The 25,317-nt window shown below is 37.7% G+C and overlaps 2 protein-coding genes and 1 long non-coding RNA gene across 3 annotated transcripts; all 3 read right to left on the reverse strand.

Annotated features, from left to right (window-relative positions):
- Window positions 1-207: 207 nt before the first annotated feature.
- LOC112846502 (uncharacterized) lies at window positions 208-5,895 on the reverse strand. The gene is made up of 2 exons (XR_003219509.1): window positions 4,711-5,895; window positions 208-4,565 (listed from the first exon to the last, which is right to left on the reverse strand). It is a non-coding gene; the product is annotated as an uncharacterized LOC112846502 (long non-coding RNA).
- A 2,032-nt stretch (window positions 5,896-7,927) lies between these two features.
- LOC100694786 (uncharacterized) lies at window positions 7,928-9,722 on the reverse strand. Its single transcript, XM_025906177.1, has 5 exons — window positions 9,568-9,722; window positions 9,065-9,412; window positions 8,809-8,925; window positions 8,693-8,727; window positions 7,928-8,316 (listed from the first exon to the last, which is right to left on the reverse strand). Exons 1-5 carry the CDS (start codon window positions 9,674-9,676, stop codon window positions 8,197-8,199), a joined length of 729 nt encoding a protein of 242 aa, XP_025761962.1. The 5' UTR covers window positions 9,677-9,722; the 3' UTR covers window positions 7,928-8,196.
- Window positions 9,723-18,204: 8,482 nt separating this feature from the next.
- Window positions 18,205-24,348, reverse strand: LOC109196235 (uncharacterized). The gene is made up of 7 exons (XM_025906179.1): window positions 24,290-24,348; window positions 23,469-23,532; window positions 21,419-21,751; window positions 21,239-21,280; window positions 21,047-21,157; window positions 18,831-18,865; window positions 18,205-18,685 (listed from the first exon to the last, which is right to left on the reverse strand). The coding sequence occupies exons 3-7, from the start codon at window positions 21,738-21,740 to the stop codon at window positions 18,584-18,586; spliced, it is 612 nt and encodes a 203-aa protein (XP_025761964.1). The 5' UTR covers window positions 21,741-21,751; window positions 23,469-23,532; window positions 24,290-24,348; the 3' UTR covers window positions 18,205-18,583.
- Between the last annotated feature and the right edge of the window lie 969 nt (window positions 24,349-25,317).

Genomic DNA, 25,317 nt, shown 5'->3' on the forward strand with positions numbered 1-25,317 from the left:
AGAACTCCATCCCCCCCCCCCCCCCCCCCCCCACACACACACACACCCACCCACACACAAAAGAAAAGCCGGCCGAACAAACCACAGACCACAAAACGGGACAAAACAGACGAGCCCCCAAAATTGTTACGACCCGGCTCGTAATGACCGTAACGATGCGCAGGATGTCACGCGACTTCCCACGCCCAAACAGACACAGCCACAGCGTTTGATTCTTAACAATAATTTATTAACACTAATGGCACAATGGGGAGTATATACTTCGGGGTGAGCCAAGGCCAAAACAATAAACAAAACTCAACCTATGCTTCGGTTCCCCTCTAACCTATCCACGGAAAAGAAAACAAAGAAATAACACAGACTGACCTCCCTGGTCTAAAAAACACAGGAGAAAAGAAGGCATCTCAAAATAATCGGCAGCTCACCCCTACTTACTCCGCACCTCACACACATGCCCGACTTTATGCTAAAAGACTGTAGCTGCGGCCGCGCCGTCTGGACCAGAGGCAGGTGCATGGGAAGTCTGCCACACATCCCAACCAGTGCAGCTCTTCAGTCGCCCCTTTGTAGCCCACGGCCACCGCAGGAACCAGTCACATCAGGCCGGTCATTAGGTCCACCAATCACAGCCGAGCCCCTGCACAGGTGAATTTACATACATACGTCACACAACAGAGAAACCAACAGCACACGTAACAAGGGGGCAGTCAATTGTATCAAGTCTTTTATCCTCCAGGATAAATGACTGTAAGTATTCATTCTTAGTGACACAATTATGGAGCCTTTTCACTTAGTTTTAGGAATCAACAGCAAAATGTAATTAAAAAAATATAATTCAAAGTTGACTGTTTTGAATTTTATCTGTCTTATCTTAGGCTTTAGAGAGGGAGGGTCTGATTAATAATTATATGCTCTCACTTTTATCAAACACTGCCTCAGATTTACTTTGGATTGTTCCATTAACTGGGTAGCCATGACTAGCTATAGGACACAGAGAAATCATATCAGTCCTCTTTTAAACAGTCTACATTGGAGTTCTGAGGGGTGGCAGTGGATTAAGTCAGATAAAGCTGTTTGTTGCTATTCTTGAGAACGTTTTCTTTCAGCTGGTTTTTACTGCTTGCTTGTACGTTTGGCTTTTGCACTTACAGGCCTCACTCTCTTCACTCCATTTGTGTTCAAACCACACAGAGTTGCCTCTTCCTGTTAGACACTCACTTTGCCACTGCTGCAAACTCACATCAAACTCTTACTTTTGACTTACAACTTGCTTTTATGACTTCCTTGCTCATCATGTAAAGAACAGAACATCATTAAGAAAAAGCACAAAAGCAGATGAGCTGGATCAGCTGCTGGTGTTCAAAAAAAGTCTAAACTTTTGCTCCACCTACAGGCCTCCACCTTTGAAGTCCAGTGGCATTATTAATTATAAAACCTGGAAACCAGTACATTTAAACTCTGAAACATATCACAAAATATAAAATGCGTTATTCTTTTTGATGCATGAAACAGACCTCAAGTCTTTCTATTGTGTGGTCTTGGGATTTTTAGTGTTTCCTAAATGTGTGGATGGGATCATGTGTATAGACATGCAGCAAGTTACTGCAAAGCACACCAGTAATTTGTCAGACAGACACAATAATGATTAATGGCTATTCTTCACACTCACCTATGATATGTTAGCCTCATACTACGTATGTATGCAAGTGTTTGGTAATAGACCTCTTGTTTCAGCAGAGCAGATTTTAATGTGAAGACCAGTCAGGTGGTATAAATGAAGTTAAACACAGTGGTTGACTGTTAGAGACAGGCTTAAAGGTAAAGTAACTCTTTAAGCATCATCTGCCAGGCCCTTGATGTGTGTGGTTACAGGTACAAACCAGTCTTCCTGTGGTTTAGACTATTCCATTGCTATTTGTTGCCTTCTTAGTTTGTGCACTTCTTTTTCTTCCCCAGATCATTTGCACAGGTATAGACACATTTTCTGAACTACTTTCTCTTTCATTTTAGCTAGGCACATTTCTGACTTTAGTCATGCGCGGTTTTTATATTAGCTTTGCTCGACACACAAACTGTCAAATGATTCATAAAGAAAAGGGGAAAAAGGGAAAAAAAAGCATCATAAAAATAAAGATGCAGCTTTTACCACAACATCATGACCACATCACAGCTTTTAGGCAAGAAACAGCTTGACAACAAATGAGCAAAATCTATACTGATACTTTCTGTCTTAAGCGTGCGTGTGCGTTCAATCATTTGTGTCAGGTTTAAAACAATTGTAAGTCAATTTAAAAGAAAATGAAACACAATTTTTTACCAAAAAAAGCGGAAGCGGCTTGTTACAAAGCAGTTATTATGCTGACTGCTAACAGTGATCAAGGATTATGATAATCACTTTCAGTATTCACACAATGTGTTAGCAGAGATCTGGCCTACCGATCAGCCACACTTCTTGTGATGAGGCACCTGTTAGTCAACGCATCCTCGACTGTAATTCCTGCATCCAAATGGTTCAGATTGCTGCTCCGCCCTGAGTCTGGTTCTGCTGGAGGTTTCTTCCTGTAAAAAGGGAGTTTTTCCTTCCCACTGCAGCCAAAGTGCTTGCTCATCGGGGGTCATATGACTGTTGTTATTTTCTTTGTATGTATTGTTACAGGGTCTATCTTACAATATAAAGTGCCTTGAGGCGACATTTTTTGTGATTTGGCACTCAATAAAATTGAATTGAATTGAATTGAATTAAAATCCCTCCCCAGGTGCTGGCTGAAATATGTATAAGAACATGGACAGAGAAGAAAGCTGCATCTTTTGTATTTTTCATATAAACAACAAATGTGTCAGGATACAACAGAGACAATTTAAAAAAATAAATCTCACAGTATCTGGTGAAATTAAGAGATGTATATTCTGATAAAAACACTTGTTTTAAATTACACCCAGACCACATAACCTTATTAGAAACATACATGTTGTGGCTTCATTATTTATTAGTCCCTTTAATATATATATTCCTTGTAAATACACCAGCAAAGATGACAATAATTTAATTTGTGATATTACTTTTCCAAAAGTCTGTACAACTACAAACGCTGATTTTATCAAGTCAAAACCAACTAGGTCAGGTTTCACCGCCTCTTCTTCTCCTAAAAGACTGACTGTTGACGCTGTGTGATTTCAGCTGAAGTGATAAGTATGTCATTCATCCCTCCCTCCCCCTGCAGACCATTTGTGACCTGTGAGTAAGTTTCACAAACATCAAGTAACACCTTATTTGTTGAGATAAAGATCAGAAGCGGAAATTTAAGACACCACAGCAGACATGAAAAATATCACCTCTTCACAGTTGCCAGCAAAGTTCCTCTTCAGGCTTTCCTTCTACAAAAACAAAGGACCAAAGAGTGATGCTTCATTCAGAGAGGAACAGGAGACACATGTAAGGACTTTTAAGGTTATAAAAGATACAATAGGAAAACTCAACACAAGTTCAAATGAGAGAGCAATGCTGGATGAAAAGTAATGCTGTGAATTCATACGTGTTCATACTTCTACTGTGATTTGTTTCTAACATATTCAATCTATGACACTTTAAATGCAACCCACTGAAACATTAAATGCTCCTCAGTCTATTCTGGTCTGACATTGTCTCATAGCCTGATGAAGATGACGTGGAAATTTGCTCCTCAAGCCTGGTTCTGCAGGAGGTTTCTTCCTGTTAAAATTGAGTTTTTCCTTCCCACTTTCTCAAAATAATGATTGCAGAGAAGACTAAGACAACAAACAAACAAAAAAACCTGTGTCCAGGCAGATTTGAGAACAGGTGGGTGATAAAGGTAAGAAAACAGTTGGTGAGTCATGCTGGTGGTCAGGGGATAAAGAACAGCATCTGGAGCACACAATGCACTTAAAAGCTGTACTTAGCTTTTGGGTCTGAAAAGTGAAAACTGCTTATACTTGTATTTTTTCTAATGACCAGCAGTGTTTTTTCCACCCGTGTTCAGAAACATGCATGTTTAGTTGCAGCCTACAGTGCAAGTGAAAAAGTATTTACCTCTTTGCCGTTTTCTGTTTTGCATATTTGTCACACTTAATTTTCAGGTAATTTATTACTGACAACTCATACAAGCGGTCACAAAAGAACCCAGAACAACATCTAAAGAACCGCAGGCTTCACTTGTTTCAGTTAAGCTCAGTGTTCATGATTCAACAACAAGAAAGAGACTTTTTCAAAAATGGCATCCATGGGAGTGTTTGAAAGTGAAAGTGAAAGCCACTGCTGATGTAAAACTAACCCACCATTTCATAGAAAGAACATCATACCAGCAGTCAAAAATGGTGGCGGTAGTGCGGTGGGCTGGAGAAAATACTGCAGGAACGATGATTGTTTAGTTATGTAATGGACTTGCAACCTTTTCAGGGTGTACCCTGCTTCTTTCCCTATGGCAGCTGTAACCTTAAGGTGGTTGAGCTCAGATCCACGTCCAGAACTTCATCTACCTCTCATTATAAGAGAATCAAGATAGACTGTTGTGATTGTTCCAGCCTCCTCCAACAAACAAAAATTGGATCTAATTCAGTGAAAAGCCAGACAAGAGAGAAAATATTTAATGAAACATTTTCTTTACTCTGACACACACACACACACACAATATAAAACAAAAATGTAACACTGAGTTACATTAACAAGTATCTACTTCTTTCTCTGATGCCAACCTTCTGTTTCTTATTCCAGCTGCTTCAGGTGAGTCCAGATTCTTCAAAGTACAGTAACAACTCGCAGTGTCTTAATTAATTAATGAAAAAATGGCATAAACAGTGAACAAAAAAAGAAGATAAATATTAATGCAGTTTCTGTCATTCAGCAGCAGCAGCTACATTACAGAGACAGAACAACATGGCATCAATGTTTTAGCATGTTCATCATTATGCTAAAACCTCTTTCATACTTAGCAAAAAATGATCAGATAAATCCTCTTAGTACACGTATGGAGTTTCTTGACTTTAACAGCCATACCACTGATGATATTTACAAGATATTTACAATCATTTCATTGGTTCAAATTCAGGTCTCTCGGTCTGTCACTCTTTCCTTTGCTAGTTGTCCACATCATCAAATTCACTGTTGCCTTTCAATACAATGAAAATAATTTTCATGTCATCTTTGTTTTGACAGCTGGATAAATATATTTTTGTGCATTTTAACATTTAAAACAAAGAAATCTGATCAAAAGAAACTTTGAATTTTTCTTACCTTTAATATTTAAGTGTATCATTCTAAAACCTGGATATACATCTCAATTAAATCCATAGAAATACATTCCACAGTCAAATACATCCACGTTTGGTTAGGAAGAAGATGGTTGAGATGCTGAAAGTCATTTCAGATGATCCACTTTGAAATCCTTTGCAGCATTCAACACTTTTATCACCTGTAAACATGACTCTGCTCCAGCTGGACCAGTGAACTGGAATGTTATGAACTGGATGTTGGAGCACTGCAGCATGATTTCTTCTGGATGGACCTCCATAGTCTGAGACCCACTGATGGAGATCCAGGATTAAACAAATCAAATGTGTTCTTAAACAAGAAAATGCCCTACAATTAAAATTAATCAATTAATTGATTTAAGTCTTAATTAAAGCTAGGTTAACAGAAATATGACGTCAAATGTAATTAAGTTAGCACAGGCTGTAAAGACTGTCTTAAGAGACTAAGCTGTTATCAAGGTAAAGTTCACCACTGCACACACGACTGAAGCTTTGCAATGTCTGGAACTGAAGTGAGACCCAGGAAGGGGGGTCTTTCAATAAAAAGAGGAGGGTGTTTTTTTCAACTGACCACAAAAACGCTACCAGGAAAACAAACTGATACAACACTTTTACCCACATGATGTACAAATGACATTTTTTTCAGTATGTCCGGGCTGAGGATATATTTATATGTATATATACATATACATATAAATATATACTTTTGTAAAAGACTTAAGAAATGTGTGTAGAGCCTTGTTGAACCTTTATCATGATGACTGATTTCTTCCTGTGTTATATAATAACTATGGCCACTAGAAGGTGCTGTTAATACTCCAGCTTCCTCCCACAGTCCAAAGACATGCAGTTAGTGGGGATAGGTTAATTGATCAATCTAAATTTCCCATTGGTGTGAATGTGGGAGTGAACGTGAGGGTGAGTGGTTGTCTGTCTCTCTGTGTTAGCCCTGCGACAGACTGACGACCTGTCCACGGTGTACCCCGCCTCTCGCCCTATGACCGCTAAGATAGGCTCCAGCGCCACCCACAACCCTGGAAAGGATAAGCGGAAGCGAATTTATGGATGGATGTAATTTAAAAAATTCCTGTCGTGTTCGGGTCAAATCTGACCGATTTACAACTTAAAACACACATAAATATTGTTTTTTTTTTTGTTTTTTTGTTTTTTTACATCTGATTGCCTCAAGGCCTTATGACTTTCTCCATACTATGCACTTGAACATATAAAAGTGATGATGACCTCTTTCATTAAATTTTCAGTGTTTTAATCAACTTTGTTTGGAAAGTTGGAAATGAATGGGAATCCACCCCCAATTATGACTCAATGCTTGTCTTGTCAGGGGGCTCAAACATACAACTTCCAGCCCACTGCATGACTTTATAACGTGTGGAAATTGTGGTGAAGGAGGCATCACTTCTTTGTCTTTGTCTGTTTATTGCACCAGGAAGCATTATGTTGTAAGTTATTACAAATGCATCTCTGTATGAGTAGTTGACCACCTTTTTAATTCCACCCAAGTACAAATACAGGAGCATTTTTAATGTATTTCCTGTCAGCATAGCCGTTTGATAATTACAGTTTCAGTCATCTCCAGCTGTTCAACACCTGTTTTATAAATGCCATATCATATTTTTTTGTCCCCAAAACTCTCAATTTTTTGGCAAAAACAAAGAAATTTTTGATGGGTAATAATGTATGGTTTACTTGAACTAAAATTAGTTTGACACTGCTGATCTAGGGGTAAGGCCACTCTCTGATTAAAATCCACAGATGTCAGTTTTGTACTGCATAGCGCAGACGGTGGGAGTTACTTCTGCTATGAGTCTTCAGAAGCACATGCTTTTACTTTAGGGTGAGAAAATGTCACACTGCTGCAAGCATCTCTTCGCAAGTTTGAACAAGTGATGCACGTTGTAGAGCTAAACTGGTGATGTGGGTCTAAGTACGTGAGATCTGTTACAAACCCTCAAGTAACTGTATGGTGATACAGCTTTAGAGCGGTTTGAGTTACTTCTACAAACTTGCTCACTACCAAATACTGTATGAAATATACGGTATCTTTATGTTAACAGGTGTGACGTTGTTTTTTTTTTAATTCTCTGAAGACTTGTTGAAATGATTCTGTGGGTTCCAGACGTCAGACAGTCATCGACTGTAAAGGATTTTCATCCCAGTATTATAAATGATCCTTATATTTAAATTTATGCTATGTTGCCTGATTTAAGTCTCTGTACATGGTGGAAAGTGTAGAAAAAATGGCTCTAAAAAGTAGAATTTTTTTTTCAAAACTCTCAAATTAAATCTGAAAGTCTACACTTCAATCACACATAAATATATGTGATTCTTTATTTAAAAGAATCTAACAAGTGAGTGAAAGCTCTTGCTCTTTTAACTTTTCACAGTTTGGTCATTTCGCCAACCAGACCAGTGATTCGCACTACAATGAAAGCACGATAAGCATCTGGCTTTGGATTCTGATAGAAATCTCTACAAGCAAAAGAACAAAAACTATTTACAATAAACCAACTGAAGAAAGGAACTTAAATATGTCTAAAAATATGTAATGAAAATTACTTAATAATTACTCATGCAATATATACAACAATATTGCCAAGAGAGGGTGTAGTGTAGTAGAATTGAAGGACAAAAACAACAACTGTGAAAGCATTATATGTGCGTTTATAGGTCAGCTTTAATCAAAAGACTATAAAGTTCAGATAAAAAGTTCTGTAACATTTAGGGTTCTTGCCAAAATTGTATTTTGGTTTATTTGAATGAAAATTCATAGTTGTCTCATAAACCAATTAACAGTCGTTGCACAAATTCTACATAATTAGTAATTACAACTCTTCCCATACACCAGTGGTACAAAACCCCACATGCAGATCATGTTCCACTCTGAGCTAACGTTTGGTTCGGTTTGTAAGTCTATCTCGTAGCAGCGTACACAACGTTAGACTGCAGCTCCCTCGGTGGTTCAGGCCTTTTGATTTTAGCTTTGGGATGGAAACTCACTGATGTATAGGTCATGGCATCAGAATCCACGTTCTGTAAATGAAAATGTTTAAATTCAATAATCCCAAAACATCATATGTTAACATCCACCAGGACAGAGGCCATTATCTAGGTATCGGGTTCGGTTAAGGTTAAGGTTACATTAACATTCAACACTTTCTAATCTAATCTTCACCTTCTGGGAAGCACCAATGAAAACTGTTGACAGAAAAACTGGGATGCCAAAAAGAATATATGAAACCTAATCTGAAAAGTTACCATTTCTAGTTTCTAAAAACAAAAACAACAAAAAAATCAAACATAATTAAATAAAAACAACTCGAACCCTCAGTGGGTTCAAGTTGGATGTCTTTGTTATCCCATTATAAATCTTAATCTAAAGTCAAAATCTAATATTAAAATAGATTACCTCACTCTGTTGTGCATTCTGTGGATCATCTTGAGCTAAACGACAGGAACAATACATCTGTCAGTAATTTACCGCAAATGTTTGATTGGACAATTTAAATGAAATCATATAAATACCTGTATGAAATCTCCTGATTTTAACAGCCATACTAAAGATGACCAGTAGAAGGAAAACAGTTAAACTGCCCAGGACCACAGTCATCATTTGTTCATATGTTAATCCATCAGCCACATCTACAAAATGGAGAATTAAAATGAAAATTTTACGAAGTATCCTGCCTGTTTTTACAGTTATTCAAAATGGTATATAATTTTCTTTGCTATTTTTTTTAAATTTTCTTTACAATAAAATACCATAAACAGCATTACTTACCTTGAACTTTTAAATATGTTCCACTTGAGATGACTGACCTTCCATCTGCATGTTTCTCTCCACAGAAATAAAGCGCAGAGTCAGAAGAATTCACTTGTTTGATCTCAAGAAATAACACAGAGGTGTTGGATGTCATGTGAAATTTGCTTTTTTTAAATCCACGACAGAAAGAAACGTTGCTATTAGAGCTGGACATAGCTGAGATGCAGCTGGCATTGGGACTGCTCGTCAGTTTGAACCAAAATATGTGGGAGCGATATCTGCTGAAATTGGAGCACTTCAGTGTGACTTCTTGACCAGGCTGAACCTCCACTGTGTAAAACTGTGTGACCGAGGAAGAGATCCAACCTGAAACAAGCAAATATTCCTAAATTTCAAACTCCACACAAACCAGACAATGCCTATGAATAAAGTTGTCATATAACTGGCTACAAGATTCAAATCACTAGGATTGTGGTGCAGATTTAACGATTGTGTGAGAAAAGAGTGAAAAGTGTACTTACTCATGGTGCAGAATAAAACTGGCATCAAGGTAAAGTTCACCATTGTGTGTACCACCACTACTGCAATGTTTGTAAGTGAACTGTGCTCCAGTAAAAGCAATCTCTGCATAAAGAGGCGGGCTGTTCTTTTGTATGTACAGCTGCTTTGACTGAGAGTGCCAGTGCTTTTAGACGAATAGCTGCAAACTGAAAGCTGTAAGAAGAACAGAATATCAGTATTTTTGTTGTAGATAATTTAGATTCCAGATTATCTAGCTTTTACACAAATTTGGACATCTACAAAAGATGAGTCACTGTATAATTTTATACAGTGTTATATGGCTGTGCCTTTACCATGAAATATCCAACATGTTTTAAAATAAAAGTTTATGTATTTACATCTTTACGTCTTTGCAACGATTCAACCCTATTTTGAGCTTGAACCACAGATATGTCAGCATAAGACAAATACTCCTGATATAAATAATTAAGTCAAGGTTCTCTGTTGATTTTGAAACTCCTAACATGGCATAAAGTAAACTATTGACCACACAGTCAATACAATCTTCATGCTATAGTTGAACATGTTCAAATAAAGCACATACAATTCTTAAAGGGGAAAGTCTACTGTTTACTTAGTAACTAATAAATAGTTACTTGTGTGGTGATGTTAACAGTAATCATAGATTATTAAGGGAGTACTTCCATAAAATGCACACTTGTATGAATGTGCACGACATGCAAATTAATGATGATAAGAAAAAGCAGCAGGAACCTTACCTGGCCAATGATAACTACTGGAATAATCTTAGCAAGACTGTGGGTTCACAAAGGCATGCTAGTTTGGAACCTTCACCTGGTGTGGTTTTAGTGTGTGATAACATCTTGAAATGTGTAACCAGGAGTAAACGCTTTGATACGAGATTGTGTAAGTCTCACCATGCTAAAGCAGCGAGTAGTGATGTCAGCAAGTTTTAAATCAGTTAAGTGTGATCAACAGTATTTACCACGCGGATGTGAACTGATCTATGTTTGTCTAGCACATGGAGAAGCACAGTCTGAGCAGCTCGTCCAAGTAAACTGACTGAATAAGTTTCCACTGTCTTATCATCTGATCGTCTGATCATGAAGAGCCTCACTGTCAGGTCAATTGTGACTTACAGCACACTACTACTCTTGCCTAGCGACCGTAGGCAAGAGTAGAGATGTAAATCAACTAGGAAATTGGCAGCTTTCCATTGATGCTTACCTCTTTCTTCAATGCAAAGCACTGATACATCGACTAAATCAATGGAGACATGACTCAAACACATCCACTAAATCTTCCACTCCCCTCTTGTTCATCTGCGAACAAGAACGAGATACAGACATCCTCCATTTAAGGAAGCAACTCGTCCCTGACCTGAAGTGGACTCTTTTCTAGCTGAGAACCATGGCCATCAAGTTGGAGGTACTAATCCTCATTCCCGCTGCTTCACACTTGACTGCGAATTGGTCCAGTGTGAGCTGAAGCCAACACTGAAGATGTTTCACAATGAAAGTTTCACAACGCTTTCACAAGTTTGCAAGTTGTAGTTGTAGATTTTTATACACTATGTAGATGAAATTGCTTTAAGTCTCTTAGAAGTGTAAAGAAGTGTCACAACTGTCAAAATTCAACCGTTCAAGAGTGGGCTTGTATGTGTCTTTCATTTAAAGAAGTACAGCAATCAAGATTTTTTAAATGGACTGAATATTTTATTCAGGCATGCAGCACATTTACATTACAGTAAAAAAAACCCCAAACAACTTATTTCTAGGCCATTTTAAGTCTAAAAAAATACTTGTTTAAACTCTGTGCAAACAGGCTACTACTGAGCTATTCTCAGGCCTCACTGTGATGTCATCGCTTCCTGTCAAACAAGCCTCACTACCTCAATAAATCCTCGACAGCTGCATATTCTCACAATACAGTAGGCCCTAAACAGATATCAGTGTCCTATTTCTTGCTTCTTCAAACACAAATCTTATTGCAAAAGAAAAGTAAAAGTAAAAAATCCACCCACAGGTCTCTCACAAAGAGCAGAATAAAAAGGCATCAGTTCAACTTTGAGATGCAGATCTGGTGGCTGCGTACACAGCATTAGTCTGTGGCTCTCTTCTTCGTGGTTTTTGTCCAAATGTCACTGTAGCATAGTTCACATTATCAGAGGCCGGATCCTGTAAGGTATAAAAAGTCATGATGTGGAGTTTGAGAGAAAATGTCATGTGTGGCTGTGTGGCAGGCAGGATGAAGGATCCAAATGCAGGACTCACAAGAAACCAAGGAGTGAACTCAGGGAGCAGGGCTCTAGACCAACTTTTTTTATATAAAATAAAAAGAAAGTCAAAATTAAAAGTGCCTCAAAGGCTTCGAACTGAACATTTCAATATATAAACATCTTACCTTGGGGATGGGCATCTGAGAGGTTCCGCCCTTGACTAGCTCTGATTGGTTTAGACCACGATATGGGCATAATGTTTGTCTGTTGTTGATCACACAAAGACTTTCAGAGTTGTGGGGACTTTTTATTTACTCAAACGGCTGGTTGCACCGGTGTGACCTAGGATTTTTTTGGCGGAACATTGGCACATTGGCGATGTGTCAGGTGTCGCTGTGCACTATTAGATTATTGTGGGAATTCCCTTCGTCATTTCCCCTTTCTGCGCATGTGTGCAGAGACACGTGCGTGACACACAAATCGATCGAACAGCAGCAGTGCGGAGTTGGTGCTGCGGCACTTCATCGGCACGTTCAGCTTCTCTAAGCAGCACCTTCATGATTGGTTTAGGCCATGATATGAGCATAATGTTGTCTGCTGCTGGCCACACAGAGACTTTCAGAGTTGCAGAGATTTTTTTCTTTTTACTCGAACAGCCGGTGCAACCTAGGATTTTTTTTAGTCACACCATTGAGAAATTATCATTTGCGCCCAAATTGGTTGCACTCTAGAGGCCTGGGGAGGCAGCTTTAATGTTGGTCGACAAACTCAAATAATTCAAACAGGAGAAAAGAAAATAAAACCTAGAAACTAAGAACAGAAAAACGAGAAAACTAAAGAACTATGAACAGACTCAGAAGTGTGTGACAACTGACATAGGAAAACACAGGGTTTAAATACAACAGGGTGTAACGAGAGAATGGGAAACAGGAGGGAAACACAGCTGGGACTAATCTGACATAACAAGATGGGGAGGAAGCAAGACTAAAAACACTGAACACAGGACAGAAGACCAGCAAAGTAAAACAGGAAATACAAGATAAGCACAGAGCCACAGACTTGACAAGGAGACATGACTGACAGAGAATAACGAGCAAACACAGAGCAGAGAGAAAGAAGTAACTAAACATGAAATGTGGGACACAGGGAAGGCAAGGTAACAGAAACCCAGACTAGAGCTAAGAATATAACATAAGCAGAACACAATGAGAATCAAAACTATGAAAACCATCAAATCCAATCATATAAGTAATCAAAAATACAACAAACCTGGTCCCAGACCCCAAAGTCAGTCTTTCACTTTTATATATATATATATATATATACATACATATAAAATTGAAGGAAACACTGAAGCTGGACTCACCTCACTCTGCTGTGAATATTGTTCTTCACCATTAGCTTAGTGAGACACAGAACACATCTGGTCAGATAAGTAGTAGCTATAAAATATTTAGTGGTACTTTCTATGCTGGTTTCCTTTTGTTTAGGTTTTAGTTAATGACCAGAGGTCAGTTATCACACTTTGATAAACTACAGCAGGTAAACATTAAACTGTCACTGGTTTTCATTGATGTTACAAAACGGAGCTGCATGATTTTACTCCATTTCATGATGATGCAATCATAGAGTTTTTTCACTCAAAACTGGAGTTCCATCATTGTTTTTCCAATTAACAGCTTATTATATACATCTTTAAATAATAAATGCAGTTTTATAGCTTATAAACTCTTATTAAACGTCTACATTATTTGAATTATGTGAAAAATTTACCAATGTACGGTAGCCAGAGTAGTTTCTTGATTTTAATGACCAGCCCAATGATGACTGCTATGAAGAAAAAATTCAGAGCACCCAGGATCCCACACATCAGCTCCATTTTGCCATCTGACATTTCTGCAACAAAAATAATTTAATCAGATAATTTAAAAAAACAATAACAACAACAATCTGTGACTTGACATTTGACGAACAATCGGAAGAATGTAAGAAATCTTACTTTGAGATTTGCTGTCATCAACAAACTCAATCCTGCCTTTTGAAATAAAAAGAATATGTTATTCAACAGCTTTGCATCACATTTTGTTGTGTAATTATGCATTTTTTTTGCTTTGATAGAAAGAAAATTACAAAAATGTATAAATGTGTTTTTATATGTAACAACAAAATAATCTGAAGAAAGACTTAAGTTAAAATTTTACCTTCAACCTTTAAATGTATCACTCTAAAAAGTGGTCTTGCATTTGCATAAAATCCACAGAAATACAGTCCAGAGTCAGATACAGCCACATTTTTGAGTTTGAGGAAAATGGTTGAGATATTGGAACTCATTTCAAAGTATCCACTTTCAAATTCCTCACAGTATGCAAGACTTTTATCAGTGCTAAACATGGAAGAGATCCATTTTGGCTGGGCCCCGTTGCGCAGTCTGAACCAGAATGTTGCAGTATTATTTGTGGAAATGTTGGCGCACTGTAAGGTGACTTCTTCGCCTGGCTGGACCTCCACATTTTGAGAAACTGACATCGATATCCAGTCTGAAGAAAGCAGAGATGAGAAACAATTTACTTTCACTGAACCCAAGGCATCTTAATAAACATTAAAAGAGTCTAGTTTATACGGTTTACATGTTCAGGACCAATACTCACTGAAGCTGCAGAGAAGTAAAGCTGTTATCAAGATAAAGGTCTTCATGGTGAATGACTGGAGCAAAGCAATGTGTACGAGTGAACTGTCCTCTGGTGCGTTTGATGTAAAGAAGCTGTGTGTGTGTGTGTGTGTGTTTGTGTGTTTAACACTCCCACATTGCTCACTCTGTATCTTTAATCAACCACATAAGTGCTTTCTATAAAACAGAGGTCAAAGTTCAGAGTAGTGGTTTTATGTTATATGTGACCATATTATTTGGAGCATGTTTAAAACAGAACTGTTGTAAAACTTAATAAAAGAAAATATATAGGGTGCATATCAATAAACAAATCAATAAAATTCTTTAAATTAAGTCTCAAAACGTGGAAAAAAGTTCTCTGATCTTGCAAGGTCCAGTTCAGTAAGTGATGCGGCCTAGCAGATAGCTAGAGGCTATACCACTGGTGTATGTGCTAACTAACACAAATATCAATCAAAGCTGCTGCCACACCACTAACTTTAAAGCTTACCAGTGTCATCATGGATAAAGACAAAGCAACACAAACCCCCTCCTCCCAAAACTACCTGCAGAAATCAAAGCTTCTGTAGGTGAGTTTAAAGACCCCCAAGAGGCCATTAGCAATTCTTTGGCAATTTCCGGTTGGATTTATTTAAACACCTCTGTTGCTCTGGTGTGACTTTAACATGTAACAAAACAATACCGTCATACTTCCTCTGGTTGACACCTCACTGGTTATGCAGATAAAAATACTGTTTGCTACCACAGAGGGCATGTGAAGTTCAAATGTATCTGTAATACTCAAACTTTTAATAGTTTTTGAATTTTGTGTTGTTAAAATATTTATTATATAATAGCACAGACAGTACACAGACAGTTACAACCAGGTTCCACATTAGTTACACTGGTTTTTCAAGATTGTTTATAGTCAGCCACTATTCACTGCTTTTATTCAGGTTGTATAACAGCACAGATAGATGTTTTGGTGGTCTTTCTTTGTGTGCTTTGTTAGTGTTGCCCTTTGTTATTTGTCTCCACAAAAGCCACACTAAGCTGCAAAACAGCACATGTAATATTATATGCATCTATTATTGATTGTTCTTAGTCAAAATGTCACACAGTGTAGTTTTCATAATCAGAACTAATGTTCATTTCTTATATTTTACCAATACACATAACTAATACATATCAATCTTAGAAGGCCCTGAGTAAATGTGGTTACCTCAGCTGGACTTTTGTCAAAGCTGGAAAGGCGCCAAAAGAAAGCTCCAGCCGATCCAGGAGAGAAGGACAACCACTGCCTAAGCAAAAACCTGTAGTGATCCTGTATGTGTCAGGAGTATCAGAGCAGTTGAGACGCATTTTTTCTAAACACCGGGTCTCTGTGGCTTAAACCCCAAAAGACGCTGCGCCAAAAATTGGTCCAAGCTCCAAAAACTGTAACGATAAACACTTTAAGTGCTCAAGAAAATAATGTCACAAATAGTTCAAGAAAAACTCTGAAGTTCAGTTCCAATCCAGTTTCTAAAAAATACTGTGGAGGTGTGTAAATTCAATATTCATGCAGAAAACAGAAATGACAATAATCCTGGATGTTGTGAACTAAGTTGCCCTTGTCTCCTCTTCTGTGATCCAGTGGAGACCTATGCATCTAGGCGGAGTTCAAGTTCGAATGTAATTGCACAGACCTTATTTTCACTGTCTTTATTCTCAGTCTCATTTTTCTCCTTAAACTTTGAATTCAGGAAATTACTGGAAATGTGTTATAGTAGATTAAAAATACAAGCTTAGTGACCAAATGCACTGTACAAGATAATGTTCATAATTGTTAAGGAAATTGCTTTGTGGCAGCTGTGGTCCAGGCTGCATGGGTTTCTATGGTCATGGGCTTCTTTCAAAATGAGGACTGTTTTAGCACTGTTTTTTTTTTTTATATACAAAAGAAGAGGTTTGAGCCAAAAGCAGACAGGTGAGGACCCACCAGTAGCGATGGGTACCGGTATCTGACATAAATGGTAGTAACCAGACCGAAAAGCAGCGCACATTTCGGTGCTTTATTTCGGTGCTTTTTTTTCCTGAGATGTCATACACTTTGGATTCTAGCCAATCATTTTACCTTTCCGAGGATAGTAGGTGGGCCCAGGAACGTACGTTCTTTTAGAGCAGAGCTACAGATTACAAATGCCCAAGGCGAAGCGGTCAGAAGTCTGGCTGTACTTCACAGCAAAAGATGTAAATTCAGCAGCCTGCAACAAGTGCCTTAAGGTGATACTGTGCAAAGGAGGTAACACTTCGAATCTGATGAAACACCTGGCAACGCATAGCGTTTTTTTTTTAAAAGCCGAGAAATGCACCGTATTTGATAGCTTGCTGCAAGACCGAGTGCGGGTGTGATGCCTGTTATCGGACCCGGAGTTAGCAACATCCCCCAAGAACCCGAAGAGTAGAGTCCTGGCCCCTAGCCCTGCCAGTGTAGCAGAAATGATGACGGATGATGAAGGCAGCAGCAGCCATTCTTCTCTGCGTGAGTAGCTTCATGTTGTTCGTGTGTAATTTACTTTGAGTAGGCTAACCACGTTATTACATTAATGCATGTAAGGTGAACTTGCAAACACCGTCGTAGTTACATGCAGCTGTCTCTTTTTGTTTGATGGCAGATACTCCCTTCACCCTGGCCAAAAAGGCTAAAATGACCAAAGAAAAAGTGGAAAACAGCTAAATATGAGAGGTTTTTGGACAAAGTTTGTGTTCTCCATTCTTTAAGCACTGGTTCGAGCACCATTTAAGCACCGGCACCGTTTCTAAAGTACCGGTTTGGCACCGGTGTCGGATAAAACCTAAACGATACCCATCCCTACCCACCAGTGAGTTTTTGCTCATCTTATATACCCACACAGACACTCTCAAACAAAGAACATTCCACAGCACATCACGTATCCCTATACCTTCAGCTCATCCCTGTTCTTCATCTTGGGCCTAGCAGCTGTTTTTACCTGCTGTGTTCCTACCTTTTCCACTCACCTGACCTCCCACCTGCCTGGACATTAACCCTCATCCCATTATCCCATTATGAAAAAAAGGTGCAGGTATGAAAATACCTGCACCTTACAATAACTGGCAAAACTATTGCCAGTTATTGTAAGTGCTTGATTGTAGTTCTTCCTGCTAAGGGTGAAATAACCAGTTTTCAGACAATTACTTTTAAACATCTGAATAGTTTCCCCTTATTCCTGAAGTCATTATTTCCAAACTGCATTTTTTCAGTTTTTTCTTTTCTTTGTCTAAAATAAAATATGTTTGATGACCTGAAACATGTAAGTGTGACACATATGCAATATAAAGAAAAAACTCAAGAAGGATGAAAATAGTTTTTCATAGCACTGAAATTCATATAAAATAAATTTAATGTAATCCCTCCTTAAATTGTTGAGTAGTTGTTGTTAAATTGAACAGCAGAGTGCATGTCACACAGGAGATGGACTGCAGCTGTATCCGCCATAGCTTTGCTTCGATCTGTCGTTGCTGAAACGCTCACAGTCTGGACCACAGTGAGTGGTTTCAGATGAGGCGGTAAACGTTTCACACTGCTTTGAGCATTCACAAGTTTCACAGAGACGTGTGTACTGTGTGAATCCAGTTGGTGTAAGTCTGTTAGAAGTGTAAACCTGCAGACACCTCACTCATGCAGACAGTGGGCTTGTCCTTGTCATTATTTTTCGTAAGTACAACAAAAAACTGTTTTAAAATATATTGAATATTTTAATCAGGCATGCAGCAAAATGACACAGTCATGGTGATTTTTGGATTTTCCCAGCTTTACATACTTTTTTTTTCAAAGCTTTGAGCTAATAGGCGTCAGGATTTTAATATCAGCTGTTCTCAGCCTTTACTGTGTTGATTCTCCCCATCAAACAAACCGTGTAGCTCACTAAATCTCCCACAGCTCCATATTCTATCACACAAGTGACCCAAACAGACATAAGTAACTTAAGTCTTCCATCTTTAAACACAAATCTTATTCTTCAGATCAAACAGGTCTTCAATGCAAAATGAAAAGTAAAGTAACAACTCCCCCCACAGGTCTGTCACAAAGAGCAGAGTAAAAGGACATCGGTTTCACTCGGAGCTGCAGTTCAGTTGCTTCCTGAATCTATCTGGTGGCTGCATACACAACATTTGGTTCAGGCTGTTTTCTTCGTGGTTTTCGACCAAAAGTCACTGTAGCATAGTTCAAGTCATCAGAGCCCAGATTCTGTAAAGTGCAGAAATTCATCACATGTAGTTTACAAGAGAAAATGCAGGTTTGACACGTGCAGCATCATATCTATCTATCTATCTATCTATCTATCTATCTATCTATCTATATATATATATATGTAGCAGGAAGCCGGACTCACCTCACTCTGTTGTTGATCTTGCTGTTCATCTTGAGCTTAGTGACAAACAGAGAGAAACAGAGTGAGAGGAACAAAACACATCTGCTCAAAAAACTGTTAAAAATCTTCCGGGAGAATTTTCTTATTAGCTGTACTTCATATTAATTTAGGTTTTACATTGCAAATTTACACAAAGTGCTCAGCAAAATCTCCAGTGTTAAACTGACACTAGATAGTGTCTATATGAGTCCACTGAGCAGTGCTTATTTTCTAACACTGGAAAATAACTCAAAATGTTAGAAATATTCCAGTGTTAGAAAATCAGCACTGCTCAGTGTTAGTCATTGTTAATCTTCAAAACTGACTAGGTTACTTTTAAAAATATAACACTGTCAAAAGTGTTCATTTAACACTCAACAGTGTTATATTTAACATTTTGCTGTGTGACATCACATCAGCTTCACTGTAGTTTTCGTAAAATCCAAATTCTTAAATACTTAAAATATTAAAGGGTTATAGTAAATTTAGTAAATACTACATGGACCGCCTGAGATCTGGTGGATGTTGAGAGGTTAAATAGTAACTGTGCGTGGTAAAAATTATGTTAACACGATGTTTTTACATGTGATGCTTAACGGTCGTCTTCAGTGACCGATCCACAGTGTTGGGGAGTAACGGAATACATGTACCGCCGTGACGTATTTAAAATACAAAATATGAGTAACTGTATTCCGTTAAAGTAACTGTTTAAAAGGTTACTTTGTTGAAATAAAGGGATTTCCTTTTTCATATGTTAGGCTGCCCCCTATCTATTTTAGGTAATTCCACGCCGGAACAAAACACGCATTAAGAGACTCTAATGTCTGGGTCTCAATCTCATGGCCCATGTCACCTCAACTTGCGGCCCGCATAATGACATGACAAAATATTTTTAAAAATTATTTTTCAAAAAATGTTTTAATATGAAGGCAATAGGCAGAGTGTTACAGGCACAGCCCTAAAGAATGTAGCCTCATGGGCAGTGTAGCCCAGTTGTAAGTAAGCTATTAAGACTCGGCTGTACACTGTTCGTGTTTTTCTCTGAAACAATAAGTTCCGTTGGAACATTTTTTTTTTTTTTTTTTTTTTTTTTCTTTTTGTCTGTCCGATTTGGTTCTTTAGCCGTCAGAATTGTTGTCTGAAGACCAACAAGGATACCAAATGGATTTATTTTGCCAAATGGATCATCATGGCATTGCCGTATTGGTCCATTTGATCAAACTTTGTTGTTATTATTTATTTTATTTTCAGTTGTTACAGATGGGACAGACATGACTGGGGGATAGGAAAGGGAGAAAGAAAGAGAGGAAGGAAAAGAAAAACAGAAGGGAAAAGGGACAGGAGAAAGGGCACTTACAAAGACAAAGAGAAAGAAAAAAAATCTCCTGGATCACCTGTTGAGAGAAAAAGAAGAGAAGACAAGCAAAAAAAACCAAACAAAAACAAAGCAACATACTAAACACAACACCATCACGTTAATCTAGCTAAGTGTGAACAGCAGTTGGAACATTTTAAAAGTAACCATCCCAACACTGCCGATCCATCGCATTTTTGCCATAAACCTGGGTGTCACAGTGACAAAGTATGTATTTCTATGAGGTATGCCTGGTTAACATCGTGTTAACATAATTTGATTAAACTGCAGTATTTGAAACATTTAGACTTTAGAACAAAAGCCTACATGCTGGAAATAGCCACCTTAAGAAGACTCTTGTTGTGATTTGGTGGTGTATGAAGAAAATTGATTAAAAACTTAAATTAAATTGAACTGAACTGAATTGAGGAAGAAGTTTCCATGTTCCACTATGACCCTCTACTGTGCTCTAAGTTTCTCATGTTCTAATAAAACAATGTGATTAAGTGTGAAAGTCATGTGCAGTTAAAGATATTGGATTTAAAAACAAGATATTGGCGTTCTAATGACTGGATTTGTACAAGAAAAATATTAACTTTGCATTTTTGCTTTTTGAAGAATAAGGATGGGTTTTTACTGTAAGACATTGATTGAAAAGCTATATTCTTTGTAGATGGTGATATAATAATGGTATTTCTTTGCATATTTCTCTTTCATGGTTTGTTTTCATAATAATAAATCCTGTTGTTACAACCTTTCTGAAAAGGGCACTTTATTAAAAACTGCCACCATGTTGGAAAGGAAAATTAAGACAAACATTTTGTCCGGTAAGCCAGAGGAGTACCTTTCTGATGCTTTTTGATTTTAACAAGCAGCCCAGTGATGAACATTATGTAGAAAACGGTCAGAGCAGCAAAGATCACACACATCACCTCCATTTTGTCACCAGATATGTCTGCAACAAAAGTCGGTCATTAGAGGTTTTTTGTCTATTTTCTGGACTGTTTGGCTAACAGACTAAAGAAAGGACTCTTACTTTGAGACATGTTGTTGATGTCATCATCAAGTTCATCATAGCCTTTGATTGTAATGAACAATTGTTATTTTGATGTCATTTGAAATAATCACAGTCTGGTTTTATACTTGTTTTAACAAACGTATTAAAAGAAGGAAAAACACAGAGAAAATCCAAACAAGCATGCAGATTAAATCTTACCTTGAACTTTTAAATGCTTCACGCTAAAAAGTGGACGTCCACGTGTGTAAAATCCACAGAAATATAGTCCAGAGTCAGATACAGCCACCTGTTTGATTTTGAGAAAGACAGTAGTGATGTTGGAGCTCATTTCAAAGGATCCGCTTTGAAATCCATCGCAGTATGAAATGCTCTGTGCACTGTACATGACTGCGATACAGCTGGCATTTGTTCTGCTGATCAGTCTGAACCAGAATGTTAAATTATTATATGCAGAAATGTTGGTGCACTGCAACACGACTTCTTCACCAGGCTGGACCTCAACAGCCCGAGAAACTGACATGGATATCCAGTCTGAAACAAGCACAGACAAGAAACGGTTAACTTTCAGTAAACAAAAAATAAAAATTTCTTTGAATAAACATGTAAATGTTTATTCCAGGGTAGCGTAATTAAAGACCAATACTCACTGAGCCTGCAGAAAAGTAATGTAGCTATCAAAGTAAATGTGTTCATGGTGTTTGACTGCAGCAAAGCAATGTCCGGTAATGAACTCTGCTCTAGAAAGTATGCTTTTAATGTAAAGAGGCGGGGTGAACCTCTGTCTTTCCTTGTTCTTTTCTTTTCTTCTTTTTTTTTGTTAAAAACACGCCCCGGGTTCTGTATTCTGTTTGTTAAAGTGACCACATAAATGCTTTCAGGAAAAAGACATACTCAGTATGTTGGTTTTAATTTAAAGACGGTGTTTGGTAGTGTATTAACTATAGAAGTTACTTTTATTATACAAAATATATACATAATATAACTTTTGTTGACCATAAATGGACTTTTGGATTCTCCTCATATGTTGGACATAGTTCTTTAAGCCTGCCACATGTTCTTTTGTGCTCCACCCTATACACCATGTCAACATGTGCCAAGTTTTTGGCTAATGGCTCTTTGGAAAGCAAAGGGATTTAAAAAGTAATCAATGTCCAAAGACAAACTTTGAAAGTCTATTATTCAAGACCACTTTAAAAAAATACAAGAAAGTCTGGTTCCTTCAAACCAAAGTATGAAGAAATGGGGATGATTCAAGACTTTTCCACAGTACTGTAATATTTGTATTTTTAATATGTTTCCAATAACATTTAGCAACTCTTTGGGTTATCTAATATTTTAATAGTAGCTGCCCTGCTTTGTTCAGAATCACTGTCCCAGGTAACAATATTAAACACAACTTATAAGTTAAACATTTTCTGTCACATATATACTATTACAGTGATGGATGACTATATCATACATGGTTAACTTCTTAAATAATAAGGCCATTACATGTACAAGTAGCCCTTCTATGCCAAAAGCTCAGCCATGAAGTTGCTCAAAATACTCAGTTTCCGAGAGTATTTTACTATTGTTGACTCTGTATGAGGTGTGTGAGATTGGGTCCATAATATGATCACGTTAGAGAAGCTCACATATCCAGTCATATGTAAGATGGATTAAAGGGAGGATGGCCTTAAATAGAAAGGAGCTAAAACAGCTTTCTTTGCTAGGAGGATGAACTGAAGTACATGTACAGTATAGATGCTGATTTGACCCTTGAGTCAAATAGTGTGGGTGGCAATGTCAGAGGTGTTTCATAAATTTCACTTTTACTTAAGACATGCAACATAACATTTCATACTGTATGTTTACACAGTGTGTTTACACAGTGCAATGCAGAGTATTATTTTTATTTCTTTAAATTTCTTTAAAGGTTGTGAGAACATGAATTTTCTCAGCTGGTATTTAGGACTTCCTTTCAGTCTTAATGTAACTTTTGCTTTTGCACATGAATGAATGAAAATGTTAATGTGGCAAATTCAGTAATTATTATTTCAATCAGCTGATTTCAGTTCATGTGCAGAATGAGGAAAATGGTGGCACAGTCTTCAGAGTAGATATGGACATTACTTTTTTAAATCCACAAAAAGACAGGAGCGCAATGGAGAGAATCGCATTTGCAAACATCTGCACAGACAGAATGCTAACACAAAGCCAGCCACTAATTCACAGTGATGAAAATTTGAAAAAAAACAAACACACGTACCAGTGCCCAGCAGCCAGTGTCTGAATGGGTCACAAAGGCAGTGATGTGCGGTCAGGCTTGAGGCCTGAAAGAAAAATCATTGTGGTGATTGCTGTGAAGTCTCTTTGGGCTAGTTTTATCTTTGCTCTGTTTATACTTAAAAACTAAAAGAAAGAAAAAATACTTGGTTGGCCAAATGTACAAAGTTCAACCAGCTATTTTGTCAAAATACCACCTTCATTTTTCATGAATATTTTTTATCCCCCTTTAGATATTGACAGTTAAAGATGCCATACATTGCTCAATCCTTCTAATTCTAATGATTTTTGGTTATTAATATTCTATAATATCCCGTTGTTTTTTTTTGGTTTTTTTTTAAATCAAGTTGTTTTTAAGGCCCAAGTACGCGTTCAGGTGTATCCTGTTCCCACAGGTCCCACAGTTGACATTACATTTCAGAGGACAAACCAAATCATGAAGTCTTGAGTGCAGAAGTCAGCCAACTATAGTGCAGGAAGCTACTGGAGGACTTAAAGAGGTATGCTATACTATGACCATTTGTACCACTGTTGACAAAAACATTGAAAAGACAAGAGCACTGTCCTAAATCACATAGTTCTGTACTTAGACTTTCCATCTATACTGCAGTACTATACTAATGCCAATGCATTATTTGGTCTGTGTTTTTTAGTATGTTGTTAGGTGGTTGGAAGGCATGATAACATCATGATGGATAAGTTTCATGAAGAGAAATTAGATTTCATTAATGGGGGAAAAATGGATACAGTTCTCTTCTAAGCTATCGTCCCCGCCTCAGTACTCACCTGTGCAGCTCCACTCACCTGCCATCCATTGCCGATGATTACTCCTGCGCTACTTAAGGCCTCAGTGGAGTCTGATTCTTTGCTGGATCCTTGTGCTAACCTGCGTCAGTGTAACCCAGCATGCCTAGTGATTTCCTCAGGTTTTCCTAGTGCTCCTTGCTAACATCAACTTCTCCCCTTGTGTGTAGACTTCCTGAACCCTGGCCTGTTTCCCTTCCTCGTGGAGCCTGAGTAATTGAGTGTGAGTGAGCTTGGATTGGATTGTGGATAATAGTGAGTCACTGGCTGTATACATTTCACTCCGTTTCACTTGTGTAAATAAACCACCTTTTTGACTTTCATCCGCAGTGAGTCCTGCACCCATAACCTTGACGTACTGTAGGTAAATGTATGCTGAAAATTTGGTAGTTCTAGCCCCTGGTCGGTGGTTGTTAGGCAACAACCACCCACCATATGATGAAATCATCATATGTGATCAATCAAAACCTCAAGGAGCCTAAGATCTACCCATCTGTACTTTTGGTTGCTTAAGACTTAATTGTGTAAAAATGTGTGGACAGACAAATTTTGTCTGACAAAAGACAGTGACCAAAGATGTGTGAAGCAAGCAAACTAAAAGTAAAAACTACTTTAAATTGAAGTGAAATGAAAAAAACCCCACTTAATTTCAAAAATCCCAAATAATTAATGACAATTTTATTATATTTAATACTGTTAAATTAAGATGTTTGCTTAACAATGTTAAGATTGTTTCTGGTACTTCAATAGAAGCCAGCACTAACCTCTCACACTTCACCCACTGCAGACTGCAGAGTGTAGTAATGAAAGCAACCAAAACACTGTCAAAATGTTGGGAGTGAGAACACTGAAAAGAGATTTAACAAACTTTACAAGAAAACAACATAAAAATAAAATGGCACTGTGCTGCACACTGAATTAAAAACCATCAGCATGTAAAACATGGCTGTAGTCGCTGTGATGTCACTCACTCGTCATGTTTGGTTGTTTTTGGAGCCATAATTTACTGTAAATGGATGAGGTGGTTG

Source organism: Oreochromis niloticus, linkage group LG3, assembly GCF_001858045.2.
Source record: "Oreochromis niloticus isolate F11D_XX linkage group LG3, O_niloticus_UMD_NMBU, whole genome shotgun sequence".
Lineage (NCBI taxonomy): Eukaryota > Metazoa > Chordata > Actinopteri > Cichliformes > Cichlidae > Oreochromis > Oreochromis niloticus.

Bases quoted from the DNA above. Each gene is read 5' to 3' on its own strand.
- LOC100694786 (XM_025906177.1), bottom strand. From the start codon at position 9,676: ATGCAGAGATTGCTTTTACTGGAGCACAGTTCACTTACAAACATTGCA. The intron at 8,926-9,064 runs GTAAGTAATGCT...TCCATTTTGTAG, and splicing joins AACATATTTAAAAGTTCAAG to ATGTGGCTGATGGATTAACA. The intron at 8,728-8,808 runs GTATTTATATGA...CCTGTCGTTTAG, and splicing joins AATCAGGAGATTTCATACAG to CTCAAGATGATCCACAGAAT.
- LOC109196235 (XM_025906179.1), bottom strand. From the start codon at position 21,740: ATGTCAGTTTCTCGGGCTGTTGAGGTCCAGCCTGGTGAAGAAGTCGTG. The intron at 21,281-21,418 runs GTAAGATTTAAT...TTACAATCAAAG, and splicing joins GAAGCATTTAAAAGTTCAAG to GCTATGATGAACTTGATGAT. The intron at 18,866-21,046 runs GTACTCCTCTGG...TTTGTCACTAAG, and splicing joins AATCAAAAAGCATCAGAAAG to CTCAAGATGAACAGCAAGAT.